This window comes from Calidris pugnax, unplaced genomic scaffold, assembly GCF_001431845.1.
Source record: "Calidris pugnax isolate Ruff unplaced genomic scaffold, ASM143184v1 scaffold161, whole genome shotgun sequence".
NCBI classification, from domain to species: Eukaryota; Metazoa; Chordata; class Aves; order Charadriiformes; family Scolopacidae; genus Calidris; species Calidris pugnax.
In genome coordinates this window covers 35,566-57,051 of record NW_015090955.1, presented here as the reverse complement: position 1 = coordinate 57,051, position 21,486 = coordinate 35,566, and the positions used below count along the sequence as shown (strand labels likewise).

The window sequence follows — 21,486 nt, the reverse complement described above, 5'->3', positions numbered from 1 at the left end:
GGACAAGCTCTCCCCTAGAAGCCCCCATGAGTAGGGGTGTCACAGCCTGGTTTTTGCGAGGCACCGGGCTCCCATCAGCGCCTTCATCGTTTCGATAGAGACCCGTGTCCGGGCTCAGATTTGTGAAGACGTTGTGTCTGAGCATGATTTCTCCTAAAATCGTGTAACCACGTTTCCTCGCAGTGATTAGGTTGGTAATGCCATCATTTCAGATTTCATTTGCAAAGGAATTCTTCAGGGCTTGCACTCCAGCTGAACCGTACGTCAAAGGGAATTAGCGAATGCTTTAATTACGTTAGCGCAGCCGTGCCTCCGGGCAGCTGGGATCCTGCAGCACAGCCCAGGGCTTCCCGAGCTCCTGCTCTCTCCAGAGCACAGCAGCAGGGCTCTGCTGCACCTTGGCTTTTGTCGGCACACAAACATCAGGTGTGTTTGAAAGAATTAGCAGAACATCTCCAAGAATAAATCTCTTAAATATCTATTGAATAGGGGTGGAGCCCTTGTGGGTCTTGATAAAATCCCATTGATCATAATCCCATTAATTCACCCTTATTGGGCTCTAGTTTTAGTTGACAGAACAGGTTATAAATACTTTTTTGCTTCAGAGGTAGAAGCAGAAGGAGTGATCTGAGGCAGCCACTCCATCGTGGTTTAACCCCAGCCAGCAACTAGGATCACGCAGCCGCTCGCTCGCTCCCCTCCTTCCTCCAGCAGGACAGGGAGAAAAAGGGAAAAAAAAAAAAACCTCATGGCTTGAGGTAAAGGCAGTTTAATAGAACAGTGATGGAAGAGAAAAGAGTAATAATAATAATGGGAAAGGAATAAACAAAAAAGAAGTGATGCAGTACAATTTCTCAGCACTGATGATCACAGCCTGTCCCGAGCGGTGATTGTGGATCCCATCTCCTTCAACCCCCATTTACACACTGAATGTGTGTCTGTGGTGGCATCTTGTCCTGGCTGTGCTCCCTCTCAGCTTCTGTGGAGAGCTGAAAAAGTCCTGGACTCAATATAACTTAGCAACCACTAGGACAAGATGTGTTATCAAAATTATTCTTCTAATAATTCCAAAACGCAGCAGCTACTGAGAAGAAAATGAGCTCTGTCCCAGCTGAAACCAGGACTCGCTCGCTGCTGCTTTTTTTTTCAACCACACATCATGGAAAATTCACCCCAACTCTGGGCACACCCCAGATCTGCCCACTTGTGTTTCTGGAAGTTACCAAGAGCTTGGGCTGGCTCCTGCAGCCGGAGCGCTGAGCAGCGGGTTGATGGCGTGCAGATGGGGGATTTGCATCCATAAATCCCCAGAATAAGGATTCAGACCACAGAATCACAGAACCTAGAGGTTGGAAGGGACCTTCAAGATCATCTTGTCCAACTGTCAATGTGGTGGCACGTTCTGACACCGTTGGGTGCTGGGTCTGTCTGGTTCCTTTCATGTTGCAAGGAAGGTCAAGTGTGAACACCTACGTGCGGGCACACAGATGGGCTGGCACGGGTGTCAAGAGAGAGGGAGAGGGAACAAAGTTCTGCTGGTGGTGGAGGAGGGGTCCCCTGATTGCCCAGGAGTGGGAGGAGGGGGCTGTCCCCTCACGTGTCTGTTTCGGGGGTCTGCACCCAGGGTGGCATCGTCACAGCAGCTGAGCCCTCCCCAGCCTGCCTGGCCAGCCAAATCTCTGCACCAGCGGATCCAGAGGGGAGACCCAGAGCCCACCTCTTGTTGGGGGGGGCAGGCAGGGAGTTGACATGTTGATTTATGCGTTTTAAATGTGCTGTGAGGTTTGCTGGGTGATTGCACAGCGACAGGGCTGTGACCTGGGCAAGCTGTGCTGAGCTGTGCGGGGTAACGGCCTCAGGCTCTAGTGATAGTCCAGATCTGCACTGATTGATGGCCTGGCTGGGACATCGATGGGATGGAGGAGATTTCCTCGCTTCCTAACGCCTTGTGACACGTTCCTGTCAACCCTGTCCCTGCCAGCAGCGTGTGTGCCCTCACACCATCCCTGCTGCTCTGTTCACGTGGAAAGCAGGGTGCCCCGAGGAGCTCAGCTGCTGGGCCCTGATCTCACGTGGGTTTCTGTGGGTCTTTGGGGGTTCATTCTGCTGCAGAGTGGTGTTTTCTGGGAGTGGGGAACCGGGCAGGGTGGCACCGGGGACCCAATGGTACTGGGAGCTGGAGCAGGGCTTCAGGGAGAGGTGTTTTAGAAGGGCAACAAAGCTGGTGAGGGGTCTGGAGCACAAGTGTGATGAGGAGAGGCTGAGGGAGCTGGGGTTATTCAGCCTGGAGAAGAGGAGGCTGAGGGGAGACCTTCTTGCTCTCTCCAACTCCCTGAAAGGAGGGTGTAGAGAGGTGGGGATCGGTCTCTTCTCCCAAGTCACAGGCGACAGGACGAGAGGAAATGGCCTCAAGTTACACCAGGGGAGGTTCAGGCTGGATATTGGGAAAAATGTTTTCACCCAAAGGGTTCTCAGCCATTGGAATGGGCTGCCCAGGGAGGTGGTTGAGGCCCCATCCCTGGAGGTGTCCAAAAGACAGGTTGATGTAGTGCTGGGAGATAGGGTTTAGTGATGATGCTCCTTGTTTGTTGTGTGGGTGTTTATTTTTGTCAAAGTTGGGTTGACGGTTGGACAAGATGATCTTTAAGGTCCCTTCCAACCTAGAAGATTCTGTGATTCTGTTTTCTGGGATTGCTGGTGCTGGGACTGTGCGTGCTTTGGTTTTTCCCCTCTGCAGAGTGAAGAGGAGGAACGGGAGGAATCCGATTTCGACAGTGCCAGCATCAACAGCTCCTCAGTGCGCTCCGAGTGCTCGGCCGGGCTGGGGAAGAGAGGGAAGAGGAGGAGAAAGAAAAAGAGGAGTAGGCCATCCTTTCTACTCTGTTCCTGTTCTGTTTGGATTTCCCTCTTCTGAAATTTTTTTTTTTCCTGGCCCTGATGGCTCCAGGCTGTGTCTGGCACTGGCTGGGTGGCAGAGGATGTGGTTGGTTGTGCTTGTGGAGTGCGAGGTTCTTCGTGGTGTCCAGCCCTGCTGCTGGTGGGCTCGTCCCTGCAGGGAGGCAGCGAGTGGGTCCTGCCATGGGGCACTGGCTTCACCCCCACGGTGCCGGGGGGGGCTGGACTTCTCCCTCAATCTGATCCGCAGTCACATTTCCTTCTCTCCAGCCACCAGCCACCTCCTGGGGCTCATCTGCCCCCCCAGCCAGCTCTGTGTCACCACTTGGAGTGGCTTTGGGAGAGCTGTGGTTGCGGTGCTCTGCCCTGCCCTGGCTCACAAAGCCCCCCCTGCCCCCTCTCTTTGCCTGCTCACAGCCCCTGCCACCCCAGGAGGCTGAGTTTTGGGCACCGGGTGCATCAGGGGCAGCTGGCACCCTGCCTGCGTGTGGGATCCCACCAGGATCTGTCCTCTATCTGTCCAGAATTTGTGGGGAAGTCATCTCCTGAGGAGCAGCCCCTGGAGAGCCATGGCTTGTGGTGAGCTCCCAGGGGAGTGGGGCAGGCTGCGGGCGAGAGAGCAGGGTTAAGAGGAGGGACTTTTTGTCTGGATGAGAGGTGCCCTCGGGCAGGGGGTAGATGTGTGGTAGTGATGCAGGAAGAGGAAGGCAGGTGAGCAGCAGTAGAAGGCATCTGTTGGGGTCTGCCAGCGGCTGCGAGGCCACATTTGTGTGGGTATTCCTTCCCCCCTTCCCTCATGGAGGGTTGTGGGTGGATTCTGCGTGATGGCACCTCCATCCCTGCACTGCTGTTGGGAGCAGCCCCCCTGTGCCCAGCTCCCCCAAGCCCTGCTCCACGTCCCAGTGCCATCAGGGCACTGCCCAGCTCCCCACACCATCTCTGCTCCTGTGGCACCACAGGACGTGTGCTGCTGGTTCTACCTCGTGTCCTTGTTCTGGATGAGATGCTTCAGATCCAGGGGCACCCTTTGGTTTTTTGGCTTTGCCGATGGGTTTTTGCCTCTGAGAAGTGGAAGGGCAGCTTGTGGGCTGGGGGATGGTTGGGGTGTGATGCTGGCCAGCCTCCCCATCGCTTGAGGAGGCAGGGCTGGCCATCCAGCTCCACGTCTCGCATGTGAAAGGCATCGCTTCTCCTCCTGGCTGGTTGCTGTAGGAAGGTCCTCGTGCCGGAGCTCGGCAGCTCCTGCCTGTGCTGGAGGAGCAGAAGGTCAGGGATTTGAGCTGGGAATTGAGTGCTGCCGTTCTGGAGCTTATCATAGAATCATAGAATTGCCCAGGCCGGAAGGGACCTCCAAAGGTCATCTAGTCCGACCCCCCCGCAGTCAGCAGGGACACCCCCAACTAGACCAGGTTGCCCAGGGCCTCATCGAGCCTCTCCTTGAATATCTCCAGGGAAGGGGCCTCAACCACCTCCCTGGGCAACCTGTTCCAGTGCTCCACCACCCTCACAGTGAAGAACCCTCTCCTAATCTCCAAGCTTGCAAGGCCTTCTCCATCCCTTCCTCTTCCCGTCCACGCTGAGTTGAGAGAGCTCCTGCCCCTGTTCCAGTGAGCACCCAGGAAGAGCAGAGTAGTGCCAGGAGAGGTGTCCTCCTCCTCCTCGGCCGTGTCACCCTTGCATGGAGCGTTTGCAGTTGGTGGCGCTGGTACCCGGGGAGGTTTCTCTGACTGGCCTCCCTTGCAACCTCTCCAGGTTCTGGCATTCTCCATTGAGAGCCTTGAAGGAACCAAAGGATGATACAGTGTGGAGAGAGAAAGAGAGACAGAGGTGAGATGATGCTGTGTGCAAAGATGGACTGTGGTGCTGAGGGACAGAGAGGTAGGGGGATGTAAGAGGAGGGGTCTGAGGTGAAACACTGTCCTGATTTCCTCAACTGTATCCTAGAGGAGCAAGTGTCCCGTTCCCTCCTGGGAGAGCAACCAGCTCTGCTGCCCCCCTGACTCTACGCCTGTCCCTTGCTTGCAGTGGAAGAAGGGGATGGCTACGAGACGGACCACCAGGACTACTGCGAGGTGTGCCAGCAGGGAGGGGAGATCATCCTCTGCGACACGTGTCCTCGCGCCTACCACCTCGTCTGCCTGGACCCCGAGCTGGAGAAGGCCCCCGAGGGCAAGTGGAGCTGCCCCCACTGCGTGAGTGGGGTCTTGGGGGGGCCTGTGGGTGAGGGTGGCTGGTTGGTGGAAAGCCTCGGCGTTACCCTGGCTGTGCTCCCCCAGGAGAAGGAGGGCATCCAGTGGGAGCCGAAGGAGGAGGAAGAGGAGGAGGAGGAAGGCGGGGAGGAGGAGGAGGATGACCACATGGAGTTCTGCCGGGTCTGTAAGGATGGAGGGGAGCTGTTGTGCTGCGACACCTGCCCCTCCTCCTACCACCTCCACTGCCTGAACCCGCCGCTGCCGGAGATCCCAAACGGTGAATGGCTCTGCCCTCGCTGTACGGTGAGTGTTACCACCATTCCTCCCCCTGCCCCCCCTGCCCGGCCCTGGAGAGGGTCTCCCGGGCACCACTGCCCCTCACACCCTCTGCCTGTGCCCTGTCCTCTGCCACAGACCCCCTTCCTGATGGTTCTGGATGCCACCTCCACGGTTCTCCCCATGGGCACTGCTGCTGGCAGCTTCTCTGCTGCTTTGTGGAGTTGCCAAGCCCCATTTGGTGCATGGAGAGGGACCTTCCTTGCCTGGTGGCCAGGGGATGCAGCAGTGTTGGCCACTTCTCAGCCAGCTTCTGCCCGTCCTGCACACCCTCAGCACCTCCTTTCTGTCTGCCCCCTTAGAAACAGCGAGGCAGTAACTGCCTGGGACCTGGGCTTTGCTTGTGCCCGGGGTGGTGGTGGTGTTTGAGGGTGAGATAGATGTAGGAAGGGGCTGAAGGAACCCTGAGGGTGAGATAGATGCAGGAAGGTAGGAAGGAACCTGACTGTTCAGGTCACTGGTGAGGGGTCTGGAGCACAAGTGTCATGAGGAGAGGCTGAGGGAGCTGGGGTTATTCAGCCTGGAGAAGAGGAGGCTGAGGGGAGACCTTCTTGCTCTCTCCAACTCCCTGAAAGGAGGGTGTAGAGAGGTGGGGGTCGGTCTCTTCTCCCAAGTCCCAGGCGACAGGACGAGAGGAAATGGCCTCAAGTTGCACCAGGGGAGGTTCAGGCTGGATATTGGGAAAAATGTTTTCACTGAAGGGGGTCTCAGGCATTGGAATGGGCTGCCCAGGGAGGCGGTTGAGGCCCCATCCCTGGAGGTGTTCAAAAGAGGGGTTGATGTAGTGCTGGGAGATAGGGTTTAGTGATGGTGATGCTTTTTGTTTGTTGTGTGGGTGTCTATTTTTGTCAGTTAGGCTGACGGTTGGACAAGATGATCTTTAAGGTCGCTTCCAACCTAGAAGATTCTGTGATTCTGTGATTCTCTTTGCCACGCTTGTCCTTCCAACCTAGAAGATTCTGTGATTCCCTTTGCCACGCTTGGCTCCCCATGGCTGGGGGTGAATCCACTGTCACTCTCTACCCTGGGCTTTCCCCCTGGCAGCAACTTTTGGTTGCCTTACGCTTGGCAGCGGGGAGACCCCTCCTGCCCCCCTCCCCGCGGCCCCTGGCAGGGGCTCAACTTAAAACTCTGTGCTCTTGGCTGTTTGCTTTTTTTTTCTCTCCCCAGTGCCCTCCCTTGAAGGGCAAAGTCCAACGCATCCTACACTGGGCCTGGAAGGAGCCGCCGGTTGCCCCGCTCCCCCCGGCGTTGCCCACCCTGGACACGGAGCTGGCTCTTCCCCCACCCAAGGTGTTGGAGGGGCTCCCGGAGCGCGAGTTCTTCGTGAAGTGGGCAGGGTTGTCCTACTGGCACTGCTCCTGGGTGAAGGAGCTGCAGGTGAGCCAGCGTGGTGTTGGTGTGCCCCTTCCCCAGCCCACTGCCCCACCACCCAAGGGGTGGCTGTGGTTCATCCCCCCCCTACCCCTGCCACAGCTGGAGCTCTACCACACCGTGATGTACCGCAACTACCAACGGAAGAACGACATGGACGAGCCACCAGCCTTCGACTACGGCTCCGGGGATGAGGACAGCCAGAGGGAGAAGAGGAAGAACAAAGACCCCCAGTATGCCAAGATGGAGGAGCGGTTCTACCGCTACGGCATCAAACCCGAGTGGATGATGATCCACCGCATCCTGAACCACAGGTGAGGACCTGCCTGGGGGGAAACCCATGAACTGGTCACAGAGAGGTGCCTGCCAGGGTGTCCAAGCCCCCACTGGTGCTGGTGCTGAGTAATGCTGTTACAAACCATGGAGGGAAATGGCAAAGGTGAGCCCTGCTGCTCCCCAGGACCCCTGTGAGTTCTTCAGAGGAAGCTTTGGGTTGTGGGTCTGTGCCCTCTGTGGGTTTTCCCTCCGTGCACAGCTCTCACACCGACAGATTCCGTGTTAGCTGAGCCTCTGGGACTGCTGCCGCAGGATTTCTGTGCTTGGCTGAGTTCTTCCCTCCGGGGCTGGGAAGTTCTTGCTGTCCTTTTGCAAAGCCAGAACCTAGAGCTGCTGGAATTTCAGCTGCTGGCTTGTTTGGAAGTCTCTGGTGCCTCGGAGGTTTGCTCCTGAGGCGAAGCCAAGGCCAAAAGTGAATCGGTGCCTTATTTTCATTTCTGCTACATTGCAGGTTAAAAATAAGAGATGGTAGATTTTCCCAAAGGTGGATGCACAGAGCTGTTCTGCTCTTCCCTGATGTTTTGTTTGGGCTCCTGTTAGAGGCTAATAATTCCATGAATTTCTGGTGCCACACGGTGATGGGTCTGGCTCCCACTGATTGTGCCCCACGGCTGCTCACCTGAACTGCTTTGAACAGCAGCCTGGTTCTATGTGGGTCACTTGTTCCCCTCAAAAACCAGGCAGCCCCTCTGTGCTCCCATCAAAGGGGAGGCAGCAGCAGGGATTTGTGTGTTACATTTTCCTGAGGGGTACGTGATTCCCACTTTACCACTCCTCATCCTGGGAGGGACGGTGTCTGAGGAGGTGCCCGACTCCTTTACGAAGCCTTGGCATTTGCTTTTCTATGGAAGAAATTTCCTGCATTTGCAATGTGCTGTGCAGATGAGTGTGGTTTTGCTTTTGTTTGTTTGTTTTTTTTACATCAAGCAGCTGGAGACACCTTTTTGTTGAATTTCTACGTTTCACGTGGCGACTTGAAGCTTCAAGTGGCAACTCTGCTTGAAGGCTGCTTGGCAGAAGATAAATAAAGCTGCCTGGCTAATTTTCATGCGAGCTTTCCATTGTCTACTAATAACGCCAGGGTTTCTTTTCCCTGTAGGCGTATAATCAGACTCATTAGTGTGTTTATTCATTCTTCAGCATAAGCAAAACTTCACAGGGCAGCTGCAGGAGAAGGAGTGTGAGCGCTGGTGTTCATCCCATCCTGGAAAAACAGGAGGATGAGGTCTTCAGCATAAGCAAAACTTCACAGGGCAGCGAATGCTGCAGGAGAAGGAGGGTGAGCGCTGGTGTTCATCCCGTCCTGGAAAAACAGGAGGATGAGGTTGTTCAGTGGAATGGAAGAGCGGCCTTTAAAGCTTAATGATTTAATAGGCATTTCTGCCGGGAAGTTTCAATACTTTCTTTGTGTTTTTCTGCCTCTGGTTGGGTGTCGTGGTCTGTAGGTAAAAGCAGAGGATGGGGCACCCAGGTTTGTGGAGGCAGGTTAAGTCTGGCTGCTTCCTGGAGTGGCATTTAAACCATAGAATGGTTTGGGTTGGAAGGGACCTCAAAGATCACCCAGTTCCAACCCCCCTGCCATGGGCAGGGACACCTCCCACTAGAGCAGGTTGCTCCAAGCCCCATCCAGCCTGGCCTTGAACCCCTCCAGGGATGGGGCAGCCACAGCTTCTCTGGGCAACCTGGGCCAGGCTCTCACCACCCTCAGAGTAAAAAATTTCTTCCTGAGATCTAATCTGAATCTTTTTTCTTCCAATTTAAAACCGTTTCCCCTTGTCCTATCGAGGGGATATTTCACTGATAAGGGTTTTGTGCCCCGCGTTACAGCTTTGATAAGAAGGGAGACATCCATTACCTGATCAAGTGGAAAGACCTGCCCTACGACCAGTGCACCTGGGAGATCGATGAGATAGACATCCCCTACTATGAAAACCTCAAACACCTCTACTGGAACCACAGGTAGGAGCCTGCTGGGTGGTGGGGCTGCAGCTGGGCTGCTGTAGCCTCTCTGGAGCTGGGGAACTCGAAGGAGTCCCCTTTTTGAAGAAACTGGCACCACTGGCGGGGACCTGTCTTCAGAGAGCAGTGGCCAAGCTCTTTCAGAGAGCTGGCCCTCTTGAAATTGCATGCAGGAAATCCTGCTGTTTTCCAGGAGGAAAATTCCTGTTTTCCAGCCCATGTTCCCCCTCCCCTGCGTTTATTCTGCTGGAATACTCATGGTCTCACTGTGCTTCAGGGCAGCTCCATGGCGTTGCTGCCTGTCTGTTTTGGGGGGAAAAGCACAGTACTCTGATGGGATTGCTTTTCCTCATTTTGGATGACGATGCGTGGACTGTTGGGTGGGGAAAATTAACAGTCCGTGAGTTCCTGTGCTAATTGGGCCAGAAAAGCTCCTGTGGGGAACAGGCAGTGGAGTCTGAGAAGCGTTTCTGTCCCTGGGGTTGGGGACTGGGAGGGGAAAGCCTGCCTGCCTTCTCCTGATGCGCGCTGGCGGTTGCAGGGAGCTGATGCTGGGGGAGGACACGCGCCCTCTGAAGAAGCTGAACAAGAAAGGGAAAAAGCTGAAAGAGGAGAAGCTGGAAAAACCTCCAGAAACGCCTCTGGTGGATGTGAGTTGGAATGGTGGGGGCAGAAAACGTGTGTGAGCCCAGAGAGAGAGGGAGGTCTCTCCCCACCATCCTGTCACGTTTTTCTCCTCTAGTTCCTTCCTGCTTTTTTTTTTTTGTTAAATTTGAGGTTCTGGGGTGGCTGTGCTGTGCTGGGGACCGTGTCTGCATCTCTTTTGGGGGCTGTTGTGTGTCACAAGGCCAAAGAGGGATGTGCTCCTCTAGTTCCTTCCTGCTTTTTTTTTTTTGTTAAATTTGAGGTTCTGGGGTGGCTGTGCTGTGCTGGGGACCGTGTCTGCATCTCTTTTGGGGGCTGTTGTGTGTCACAAGGCCAAAGAGGGATGTGCTTGGCTGCAGAGGAAGGAAGGGAGAGTTGGTTCTCCTGTCGTGTCTCTCTCTATCTCTTCAGCCCACGGTGAAGTTTGACAAGCAGCCGTGGTACATCGACGCCACGGGGGGCACGCTCCATCCCTACCAGCTGGAAGGGCTCAACTGGTTGAGATTTTCCTGGGCCCAGGGGACAGACACAATCCTGGCTGACGAGATGGGGCTGGGGAAGACGGTGCAGACTATTGTGTTCCTGTATTCCCTGTACAAGGAGGTGAGTGGAGCATCCAGAAATCCCCGTGGAGGCTTGAGAGCTGCTCTGGGGGCTACTGGGTGAACAGCTTGGACTTTGTCTCCCCTGAGCAGGGCCACTCGAAGGGGCCTTATCTGGTCAGCGCCCCTCTCTCCACCATCATCAACTGGGAGCGTGAGTTTGAGATGTGGGCACCCGACTTCTACGTGGTGACCTACACGGGGGACAAAGAAAGCCGGTCGGTCATCCGGGAAAATGAGTTTTCTTTTGAAGACAACGCCATCCGGAGCGGAAAGAAGGTCTTCCGGATGAAGGTGGGAGCTAAGGCTGTGTCCTGCTTTTAAAGAGCTTTAAAGATTTCTGCTGGACCCTTTTCTGTTCCTGTAGTCCCCTGCTTGGCTCTCACGATCAGATGGGTGTAGATTTTCTTTCTGCTGGCACGACTCGTACCCCAGCCCTGCTGCTCCCCATTTCTCCTTGGGGCCATGTAGAGCAGCAGCAAAGACCGAGGCTGCCCCGTTCCCTGCTCTCTTATCCTGGCTTCTCTCTCCCTCTGCTCCTCCAGAAGGAAGCCCAGATCAAGTTCCACGTCCTGCTCACCTCCTACGAGCTGATCACCATTGACCAGGCGGTGCTGGGCTCCATAGAGTGGGCCTGTCTGGTGGTGGATGAAGCACACAGGCTGAAGAACAACCAGTCCAAAGTAGGTAGCAGGCATTTGTGAGCCATTTTTATGGTGGAGCCGGTGCCACAAAGATATGACACCCCAACACTGGTGATCTGCTGCTCCATATTTCCCTCCCTGGGAGTAGAAGGGTGTCCTCAGCTTGCACAGGCTCTGCCTGGCCCCCGTGTTTCAGTGGGGTTGCTCTCTTTAGCATCCTCTGGCATTCAAAATCCTTCAGCAGCGGGAGAGGTGTCAGCCTGGCTGCCTGCCTGGCGACTGACAGCCCTGGGATGCGCTGGCGTGGAAGGGAATCCATCCTTCTCCTTCCTCTGCCCTTTACCTGGGGCTGATAGGATGATAGGACAAGGGGTAATGGGCAACAAAGCTGGTGAGGGGTCTGGAGAATAAGTCTTATGAGGAGAGGCTGAGGGAACTGGGGTTATTCAGCCTGGAGAAGAGGAGGCTGAGGGGAGACCTTATTGCTCTCTCCAACTCCCTGAAAGGAGGGTGTAGAGAGGTGGGGGTCGGTCTCTTCTCCCAAGTCACAGGCGACAGGACGAGAGGAAATGGCCTCAAGTTGCGCCAGGGGAGGTTCAGGCTGGATATTGGGAAAAATGTTTTCACGGAAAGGGTTCTCAGCCATTGGAATGGGCTGCCCAGGGAGGTGGTTGAGGCCCCATCCCTGGAGGTGTTCAAAAGAGGGGTTGATGTGGTGCTGGGAGGTATGGTTTAGTGATGATGCTTTTTATTTGTTGAGTGGGTGTCTATTTTTGTCAAAATTAGGTTGATGGTTGGACAAGATGATCTTTAAGGTCCCTTCCAACCTAGAAGATTCTGTGATTCTGTAATGGGTTCAAGTTGCACCAGGGGAGGTTTAGACTGGACATTAGGAAACAATTCTTCACAGAGAGAGTGGTCAGACACTGGAACAGGCTGCCCAGGGAGGGGGTTGAGTCACCATCCCTGGCTGTGTTTAAGAACCATTTAGATGTGGTGTTGGGGGGATATGGCGTAGGGGAGAACTTTAGAGTAGGGGAGATGGTTGGACTCGATGATCCCAAGGGTCTCTTCCAGCCTAGATGATTCTGTGATTCTGTGAATGCAGTCTGTGGCCCCAGGACCTTCACACTGTCCCCAGCACAGGCGGTGTGACCCGGGGACATTCAGTGCTGCTGCCTGTGCTCCATGGGGATGGCTCGGGGCAGGAGGGTGCAAGCTGTGGTCTGCTCTGCCTGCCTGGCAGGGGGGAGAGGTTGCTGCTGAGCCTCCGCGCGCGCAATCTGCACTCCCCAGATGACTAATCAGCTCTTCTGAGCTCTTTTCACCTACCCTCATTGCTTTTCCCAGTTCTTCAGAGTATTAAATAGCTACAAGATCGATTACAAGCTGCTGCTCACCGGGACCCCGCTCCAGAACAACCTGGAAGAGCTTTTCCACCTGCTCAATTTCCTGACTCCCGAGAGGTTCAAGTGAGTTGCTCTAGTTCCCCCCTTGGAAAAGGGGGAGCAGCCTGGGGGGGGACCTGGTCTCTTGACACCACCGGGGTGGCTCAGTGGGGGTTTTCCAGTTTCTGGGGGCCCCTGTGTGTGTTGGGGGTGCCCGGATCCCATCATTGCTGTGCCAGTGTCACTGCTCTGTGCCGGCAGGCAGATGGCAAAGCACATCCTCCCTGTGGTTTTTTTAGCAGCTACACGTATATTTTATGTAACCCTAGATCCATTCCCATGGCCTCCTGCTTTTTGGGTCCTGGGGGCCCAGGAAAATTGTGAGTGAGGAGCTGAAATCTCTTCCCTCTCTCTGGGGAGACAGAGGTGCTTTGGGAACCTCCTCTTAGTGCATTTAGTGTGAATTTCCCCCCAGCCATCAGTGAGGCTCCTTGGTCTGGCGTTTGCTCTGCTCGGATCCAGGCACGAGTGTTAGATACTTCACCATGATGAGATGCACCATGAGATGAGAGCTCTGCCTTTGTTTTAACTCATAAAGATTTAACTCATAAAGAAACAGGTACCTTTGCTCTCGCCCGTCCCGTTCCCGCTCAGCACCGTGTGGTTCTTTCTGGCTGCTTTTCACAGTAACCTGGAAGGGTTCCTGGAGGAGTTTGCAGACATCTCCAAGGAGGACCAGATCAAAAAGCTCCACGATCTGCTGGGTCCCCACATGCTGCGGCGGCTCAAGGCGGACGTGTTCAAGAACATGCCGGCCAAGACGGAGCTGATCGTCAGGGTGGAGCTGAGCCAGATGCAGAAGTGAGTGATTCCAGCTTCCCTCACCCCCCTTCATCTGTGGGGTGTCAATAGGGCTCGAGGGGTCAGGGTCCTCTGTGGGGAGCAGCTTTCTGCCTCACCGGGGAGCACCTCCACCCTTCTTAAATTGGGCTCAGCAGCCCTGGCTGCTCAGCGGGAAGCGATTGATGCTGGCAGCCTGTCGGCCTGGCTCTGCTGATGCCAGGAGCTGCAGAGGAAACATCCAGGTTGAATCCTTTCCTCCGTCTCCTGCTCTCAGCAGCGGGGCACCAGCCCGTGATGCCAGCTTGCCTGGAGCATCGCTGCTGCCCGAGGGGCTGCTGCTTGCTCAGCTCCCTTTCTTTTGGGCTGACTCGCTCAGTTTTCTGCCGAAAGGGCAACAAAGATGGTAAGGGGTCTGGAGCACAAGTCTGGTGAGGAGAGGCTGAGGGAGCTGGGGTTATTCAGCCTGGAGAAGAGGAGGCTGAGGGGAGACCTTCTTGCTCTCTCCAACTCCCTGAAAGGAGGGTGTAGAGAGGTGGGGGTCGGTCTCTTCTCCCAAGTCACAGGCGACAGGACGAGAGGAAATGGCCTCAAGTTACACCAGGGGAGGTTCAGGTTGGATATTGGGAAAAATGTTTTCACTGAAAGGGTTCTCAGCCATTGGACTGGGCTGCCCAGGGAGGTGGTTGAGGCCCCATCCCTGGAGGTGTTCAAAAGAGGGGTTGATGTAGTGCTGGGAGATAGGGTTTAGTGATGGTGTTGCTTCTTGTTTGTTGTGTGGGTGTCTATTTTTGTCAAAGTTAGGTTGATGGTTGGACAAGATGATCTTTAAGGTCCCTTCCAACCTAGAAGATTCTGTGATTCTGTGAAATCAGGGGACGTGCAGGGAAGGGGGCATTGCTTCTTCCCTGCACAGGGGGGCAAGGCTGGGTTTGCAGCGTGGAGCGTTCCCAACCTCTATCCCCAAACTCCATCCCCTTACGGGGGCTGTGATGTCCACACAGCGACAGAATAAACCTGTCCCCAGGCTGAGAGGGCTTTCAAAACCATCCAAATGGCTCTTTTGAAGCTCCACTGAAGCGTGTGGTGCTTAACTCTCTGCCGTCCTCTTTATGCCAGTCCCACATCTGGCCGAATTAACAAGGTGGCCGTCCCATCCCTCCCCCCACAGGAAGTACTACAAATTCATACTGACGAGGAACTTCGAAGCCCTGAACTCCAAGGGTGGTGGGAACCAGGTCTCGCTGCTCAACATCATGATGGACCTGAAGAAGTGCTGCAATCACCCGTACCTCTTCCCCGTGGCGGCAGTGGTACGTCACCCCTGTCTGCACCGTGGAGATATTTCTCAGAATATCGTGTGTAAGGCGTCGGGGTGGGGGCTGTTTCCATGATCTTGAGTTGGTAAATGGTGCAGGGTTTCGTGCGAGTGGTTTCCCACAAGGATTTTGTCTTTGAAATGCATGTGAATTCCTCCGTGAAGTTAACGAGTGTTGTCCTCAAAGAGCCTAACCAGGGTGCCTTCGCAGGAGGCCCCGGTGCTGCCCAATGGATCCTACGATGGCAATTCTTTGGTCAAATCTTCTGGGAAACTGATGCTGCTCCAAAAGATGCTGAAGAAGTTGCGGGATGGGGGTCACAGAGTCCTGATCTTCTCCCAGGTGAGGCTGGGATTAGTAACAAGTACGTTTTTAAAGGATTTCTTCACTGTGAGGGTGGTGGAGCACTGGAACAGGTTGCCCAGGGAGGTGGTTGAGGCCCCATCCCTGGAGATATTCAAGGTGAGGCTCGACGAGGCCCTGGGCAACCTGGTCTAGTTGGGGGTGTCCCTGCTGACTGCAGGGGGGTCGGACTAGATGGCCTTTGGAGGTCCCTTCCGGCCTGGGAAATTCTATGATTCTTTGATTCTATAAAGGATTGATTTTTTTTTTCTTTTTTTTTGTTCTGTATGTTTTTTCTTTTTTGTTCTGTTTTTCTTTTTTGTTCTGTATGAGAATTCTGTGCTGGGAACAGAGATAGGTGGAAGAGCTGGTGGTGTTCTGTATGTTTTTTCTTTTTTGTTCTGTATGAGATTTCTGTGCTAGGAACAGAGATAGGTGGCATAGCTGGTGACAGCTTATCCCCCAGCCAGCGTGGCAGCTGTGGTGGTCACGATGGATGGGCTGTGTCCCAGCTCTCTCCTGAGGGAGCACCTGTGGTGTTTAAAACCTCTTTTTATCTATGGATAAAAGAGGAGATGATAGTAATTGTGCTCCCCTTCAGGGAGGGCTGTGCAGACGTGGTTCCTTTGGGCTGGCAAAGCTGCCCGTAGAGGACGAGGTGTGAGATGCTGTTGGTGGTACCACCACCACGGTGGCCTCTGGGCTTTGGGCAGGGGCAGGACAGGTCCCTGGGGGGCACGGGGGGAGCTGGGCTGTGCAGAGCTGATCATGCCTTGCCCTGCAGATGACGAAGATGCTGGACTTGCTGGAGGATTTCCTGGAGTATGAAGGCTACAAGTACGAGCGGATAGATGGGGGCATCACCGGGGGGCTTCGCCAGGAGGCCATCGACAGGTTCAACGGTACTCGAGCTGATCATGCCTTGCCCTGCAGATGACGAAGATGCTGGACCTGCTGGAGGATTTCCTGGAGTACGAAGGCTACAAGTACGAGCGGATAGACGGGGGCATCACCGGGGGGCTTCGCCAGGAGGCCATCGACAGGTTCAACGGTACTCCCCTTTCTGCCTGGCCGAGGAGAGGGCACAGGGGGGGATTTTGCAGCCCGTGGGGCTGGTGGTGTGGGGTTGTCCATGTGTCAGCTCTGCTGTGCTGTCAGATCCAGCTTCCCGAGGCACAGCGTGGGCGGCTCCTGCCGCGTGGTTAAGCCCTGGAGCCGTGTCCCACAGTGAACCCTGAGCAGGCTGCTTCGTTTGAGGGACTCCACTCTTTCCCTTCGAGGCCTCAGTAGGCAGCAGAGCTTCTCCTTCTGCTCTGGAGCTGCGTTTTCTCCAGTAACTGGTTCTCAGGGAAGGATGTGGTTTCACTCTTTGCCTTCCCTGCCCGGTGCTTGTTTGCTGAGACCGGTGGTTCTTGCTGTTTCATCCCTAAATTGTGGTGCCGCACCTTTCCGTGGAAGCCACGCTGCTTTCTCTCTCACCTTTTACCACCTGTGGGTTTGTCTTTCTCAGCTCCTGGTGCTCAGCAGTTCTGCTTTCTCCTCTCTACCCGCGCCGGTGGTCTGGGCATAAACCTTGCTACGGCCGACACAGTCATTATTTATGATTCTGACTGGAATCCCCACAATGACATCCAGGTTTCTGACTTTTCCTTTTCCTTCCCATGTAGTAAGTACCTCTCTGGCTCTGCCCTCTGTTTGCACACCCGTGCAGGGAAGTCACTCTCTTCTCTCCAGAGCTGCCATCCCTTCCTGCTGTGTTTGTGGGAGGTGTTTCTGCTCTGCAACCCCTTTCCTGCCCCCACCAGCCTTGTCCTGGCCTGTCTGTGGCAAGGGAGAGACCTGGCACATAAAGCTGGCTCTCTTCTGCGGGCTTCTTGCTTTCTCCTGCTGCTTGTGCACAACCAGGTGTCTCCCCCTCTTTTGGGGAGCTTCCATTTGAGTTTCAAAAAGCCTGGGGTGGACCCTAGTGAAGGACTGAAACAGCAGCTGGAGCAGGCGAGCAGCCAGTGCCTCTGGAAATGATGGGAAAGGGAAGAGAAATGCATCCCCCTCCCGTGCTCCCTGGCCAGGAGGAGGTTTTCTGAAGGGTGCCTGGGGAGGGACTCTTTGCCAGGAAGGGTAATGATAGGACAAGGGGAAACTGTTTTAAATTGGAAGAAAAAAGATTCAGATTAGAACCCAGGAAGAAATTTTTTACTCTGAGGGTGGTGAGACACTGGAACAGGTTGCCCAGGGAAGTTGTGGCTGCCCCATCCCTGGAGGGGTTCAAGGCCAGGCTGGATGTGGCCTTGAGCAACCTGCTCTAGTGGGAGGTGTCCCTGCCCAGGGCAGGGGGGTTGGAACTCCATGATCGTTGAGGTCCCTTCCAACCCAAACCATTCTATGATTCTATTCTCCAAACCCACATCTGCTGGTGCCATCCACTTGTGCCAGCGTGTCTTTTCCCTGGGTCAGAGGCAAGAGGTAACCCAAACCATTCTGTGATTCTATTCTCCAAACCCACATCCGCTGGTGCCATCCATTTGTGCCAGCATGTCCTTTCCCTGGGTCAGAGGCAAGAGGATGGGCTGGTGAAGGAGCAGCGTGGGCTGGGTGAATCTGTGGCTGGAGGGTTCCCGGGCACGTGTCCTCACTGCTGGCCTTCAGCACCTTCAGTTGGGGTCCTGCGTGGGGCAGCTGGCCTGCCTGTGGGCAGTGGAAGGGGTCAGAGCATCTGAGGAGCCCCCTCTCGCTCCACCACCCGGGCACGTGTCCTCACTGCTGGCCTTCAGCACCTTCAGTTGGGGTCCTGTGTGGGGCAGCTGCCCTGCCTGTGGGCAGTGGAGGGGGTCAGAGCATCTGAGGAGCCTCATCTTGCTCCACCAGCCCATAGGAGCCCAAATGCTGGGTTCAGCCTTGCCCTCGTGGTGCCTTTATGCAGCCTGGAGGGGTGAGGAACTCGGTGTGGCACCGTGCCACCCTCAGCAGCTTTGTTCTCCACCCACAGGCGTTCAGCAGAGCTCACCGTATCGGGCAGAACAAGAAGGTGATGATCTACCGCTTCGTGACCAGAGCCTCCGTTGAAGAGCGCATCACCCAGGTGGCCAAAAGGAAGATGATGCTCACCCACCTGGTGGTCCGCCCGGGGCTCGGCTCCAAGTCGGGCTCCATGACCAAGCAAGAGCTGGATGATATCCTCAAGTTTGGGACGGAAGAGCTCTTCAAGGACGATGTGGAAGGTGAAATTGGGGAAGGGCTGGGGATGCTCGGCGTGAGGTGGGACCCTCTCTGAGCTGCTGGGGCTCGTTCTGCTCTCCTTACCCCCCCAGGCATGGTGTCTCAGGGACAGCGGATCGCCATGCCAGATGCTGTCACCCCTTTCTCCGACTCCCTGTCAACCAAAGGGGGTGCAGCAACACCTGGCATGAAAAAAAAGCACGGTGGCACCCCCCCAGGTATGTATTCCATGCCTTGTTGGGGAGACCCGTCCCCTTTTCTGCTCCCAACCTGAACTCTCCTGGCTCTGGGAAGGGGCTGCCTCCACCAGGGTGATTTGTGCTTCTGTTCACCCTCACTTTGCTCTCCAGGTGACAACAAGGACGTGGAGGACAGCAGCGTGATCCACTACGACGACGCTGCCATCTCTAAGCTTCTGGACCGAAACCAGGACGCGACTGATGACACGGAGCTGCAGAACATGAACGAGTATCTCAGCTCCTTTAAAGTGGCCCAGTATGTTGTCAGAGAAGAGGACGGTGTGGTAATGTGATTAGTATCATGTCTTACAATCGCACCTCGTTGTATGTCCCTCCGTGTTCCACTCCCTGTCCTGTTGTTGCGAGCGTTTGGGTGTGGGGGAGGACTCCTCCCCACTGCAGGTTGTTCCAGACCTGGGGGGTCCTGGGCTGATGGGACCAGTGTGGGCAGAAGGACAGTTGTCTTTGTCCAAGCCAGGCTCTGTCCCTGTTGGCACAAGACCTCATTTCCATCAAAGCACCTGCAGGCACCTCCTCCTGTCCTTCTGAAGGCCCTTCCCCTGTGGAGGAACCTACACGGTGCTGCTTGTGTACCTCACTGCTGTTGTCTGTTTTGCCCCCCCTGGTGCTGATGAAGCTGGCAGTTGGCTCAGTTTTGGGAGCTCTCTGCAGATCCCTAGTTTTTCCCTTGAAGCAAGCGTGGGCGCTGCAAGGCGGGAAGGATGGAGGAGTGTTTGGAGAAGCTCATCCTGGGTGGGAGGTTGTCTTGGGCTTGGGACAGCCTTGCAGCACTGTCAAAGACCCAGGAGCCAAATTCCAGCCCAGTGGCTCCGTGCCCTCCCTACCTGGAGCACCGTTAGAGGACAGGGGCAACACGGGCAGGTCTGTGGCTGCCCCATCTCAAGCCTCTCCATTTCTTGCTTTGCAGGAGGAGGTGGAACGGGAGATCATCAAGCAGGAGGAGAACGTGGACCCCGACTACTGGGAGAAGCTGCTGCGGCACCACTACGAGCAGCAGCAGGAAGATCTGGCCAGGAATTTGGGGAAAGGGAAGAGAATCCGTAAGCAGGTCAACTACAACGACACCTCGCAGGAGGACCAAGGTACGGCCACCGAGGAGCTGCACACACAGGTTCCCTGAGGGCCATGGTGGCTGAGTTGGGGCTTGGCATTTCTCTGCAGTTTGTTAGACTGCATGGCACTGGACTTCCCAGCCTCCTAAACTTACCACGGTAGAAATTCCTAAACGATTTTTTTTGGTTTTATGTTTTGTTCTGTAAACTCTTGCTTTTGCCGGGAGAATTTAGGAAAAACGTGTCTGTGGACAAAATATTTCAAATTGGGTTTTTGTCTGTATAGAAGAATACTAATTTTGGAAAACCTGAGAATGTGATTTCCCGCCCCTCTCTCACTGCCTGGCAGTGGGTGCCAGTGGCACCTGTGGGCAGGCTCTTGCCCGTCCTGCATGTCCCTCCTGGGCAGCGTCCCACCGCTCGGGCTCTCTTCTAACCTGGCCTCCCTTGGTGTTTGCAGAGTGGCAGGACGAGCTCTCTGACAACCAGTCAGAGTACTCCATCGGCTCCGAGGATGAGGATGAAGACTTTGAAGAGAGGCCAGAAGGTCAGAGTGAGTTAATGCGTTTGATACTCCCCGGGATTTTGCTCTGCGGGAAGCCCCTGGCACTCAGGTGCAGCAGGAACATCTGGGTGGAGGGACTGGCGTGCTCCTGGGTCTCCCTCCCAGGGGGAAACATCCCCACTTGCCTGCCAGGTGAGGAGATTCCTGGGACAGGGATGGCAACCAGCTGTTTCCTTCACTGGCCGCTGCAGGACCTTGCTCTGGTCCTGGTGGTGGAAGGATGGGAGGTGCAGGAGGTGCCTCCTTGCCTGGTGAGGGTGGAAGAGTGTGGGTGGGAGGTTCTGCTCCCGTCAGGAGGGAGCCCAGGAAGGCTGGGATACAGACCCATCCTGGGATACAGACCCATCCTGGGATACAGGCCCATCCTGAGATACAGACCCATCCGTGCGAGCTCTTCAGCCATCCTTCCTCGCTGGCTGGGCCTGTCCCTCACCGAGGCTCCTTGGCTCTAGGTGGCAGAAGACAATCCCGGAGGCAGCTGAAGAGTGACCGGGACAAACCTCTCCCTCCTTTGCTGGCAAGAGTTGGGGGGAATATCGAGGTGAGTGTCCACCTGGCCAGAGCACGGCTGGTGGGATTGTCCTGGGACTCTCAGGCTGGGCTTCTCCATGCCAGGTGGCCAGGACATCAGTCCTGGTCCATCACCCCTGTACCATCCACGAGGCACCAAGATGCCACAAGCTTTCCAGAGCAGGTTGTGATCCTGGCAACTCCTCTGCTCCCTGCAGGTTCTGGGCTTCAACGCCCGCCAGCGCAAGGCTTTCCTCAACGCCATCATGCGCTGGGGAATGCCCCCCCAGGACGCCTTCAACTCCCACTGGCTGGTCCGGGACCTGCGAGGGAAGAGTGAGAAGGAGTTCAGGTACAGGGGGAGGGTGTCCCGGGCTTTTGGGGCAAGGTCTGTCCTGGGCTTGATCGTGGTTGATCACTCAGCTCGAGTTGAGGAGAAGCTCTGATCACCCCGTTGTCTTGCCATGTCACCATCTCTACCATCTTCCCCATGCTGTGACCAAGCCAACTGGGCAGCAGTACCCCATGGGCCTGCACGCCCCCACCGAGGTTTATTTTTGGGGAGGGAAAGCCTGTTGATGTCCTTTTTAAACCTTAGCCTGGGTGTGGGGGCTCTGCCCTCGCCCGCGGGTGGAAGCTGTGGGTGCTGTGGGGGCTCTGCCCTTGCCCATGGGTGGAAGCTGTGGGTGCTGTGGGGGCTCAGCAGGGAGTCCATGGGGTGGGCTGGACCGAGGTCCCTTCTGCAGGGCGTACGTCTCCCTCTTCATGAGACACCTCTGTGAGCCTGGGGCAGATGGTGCCGAGACCTTTGCGGATGGTGTTCCCCGGGAAGGGCTGTCACGGCAGCACGTGCTGACCCGCATAGGAGTCATGTCGTTAGTAAGGAAGAAGGTGGGTGAGTAAAATTTTGAATTTGCCATTTCAGGTAATTTCTGGAGGCCTGGGGGGGGGGGGTTTCGCTGGCTGCTGAACACCTCTCCACCAGGGATCCCCTGCTGACTCAGGGCAGAC

The 21,486-nt window shown here is 55.6% G+C and overlaps 1 protein-coding gene across 1 annotated transcript in view; it reads left to right on the top strand.

Annotated features, from left to right (window-relative positions):
• The window catches only part of CHD5 (chromodomain helicase DNA binding protein 5), a 69,748-nt gene that overhangs the window by 22,824 nt on the left and 25,438 nt on the right, over positions 1-21,486 (top strand). Inside the window, exons 7-30 of the mRNA XM_014952091.1 lie at positions 2,738-2,861; positions 4,921-5,087; positions 5,172-5,390; positions 6,594-6,803; positions 6,900-7,111; positions 8,961-9,092; positions 9,634-9,742; positions 10,149-10,340; positions 10,433-10,633; positions 10,885-11,022; positions 12,334-12,455; positions 13,059-13,232; positions 14,383-14,524; positions 14,741-14,872; positions 15,657-15,774; positions 16,383-16,507; positions 17,859-18,090; positions 18,181-18,306; positions 18,439-18,611; positions 19,256-19,430; positions 19,861-19,953; positions 20,418-20,506; positions 20,694-20,827; positions 21,222-21,366. Coding sequence (XP_014807577.1) covers positions 2,738-2,861; positions 4,921-5,087; positions 5,172-5,390; positions 6,594-6,803; positions 6,900-7,111; positions 8,961-9,092; positions 9,634-9,742; positions 10,149-10,340; positions 10,433-10,633; positions 10,885-11,022; positions 12,334-12,455; positions 13,059-13,232; positions 14,383-14,524; positions 14,741-14,872; positions 15,657-15,774; positions 16,383-16,507; positions 17,859-18,090; positions 18,181-18,306; positions 18,439-18,611; positions 19,256-19,430; positions 19,861-19,953; positions 20,418-20,506; positions 20,694-20,827; positions 21,222-21,366 — 3,684 coding nt within the window. The remainder of the gene's footprint in view (positions 1-2,737; positions 2,862-4,920; positions 5,088-5,171; positions 5,391-6,593; positions 6,804-6,899; positions 7,112-8,960; positions 9,093-9,633; positions 9,743-10,148; positions 10,341-10,432; positions 10,634-10,884; positions 11,023-12,333; positions 12,456-13,058; positions 13,233-14,382; positions 14,525-14,740; positions 14,873-15,656; positions 15,775-16,382; positions 16,508-17,858; positions 18,091-18,180; positions 18,307-18,438; positions 18,612-19,255; positions 19,431-19,860; positions 19,954-20,417; positions 20,507-20,693; positions 20,828-21,221; positions 21,367-21,486) is intronic.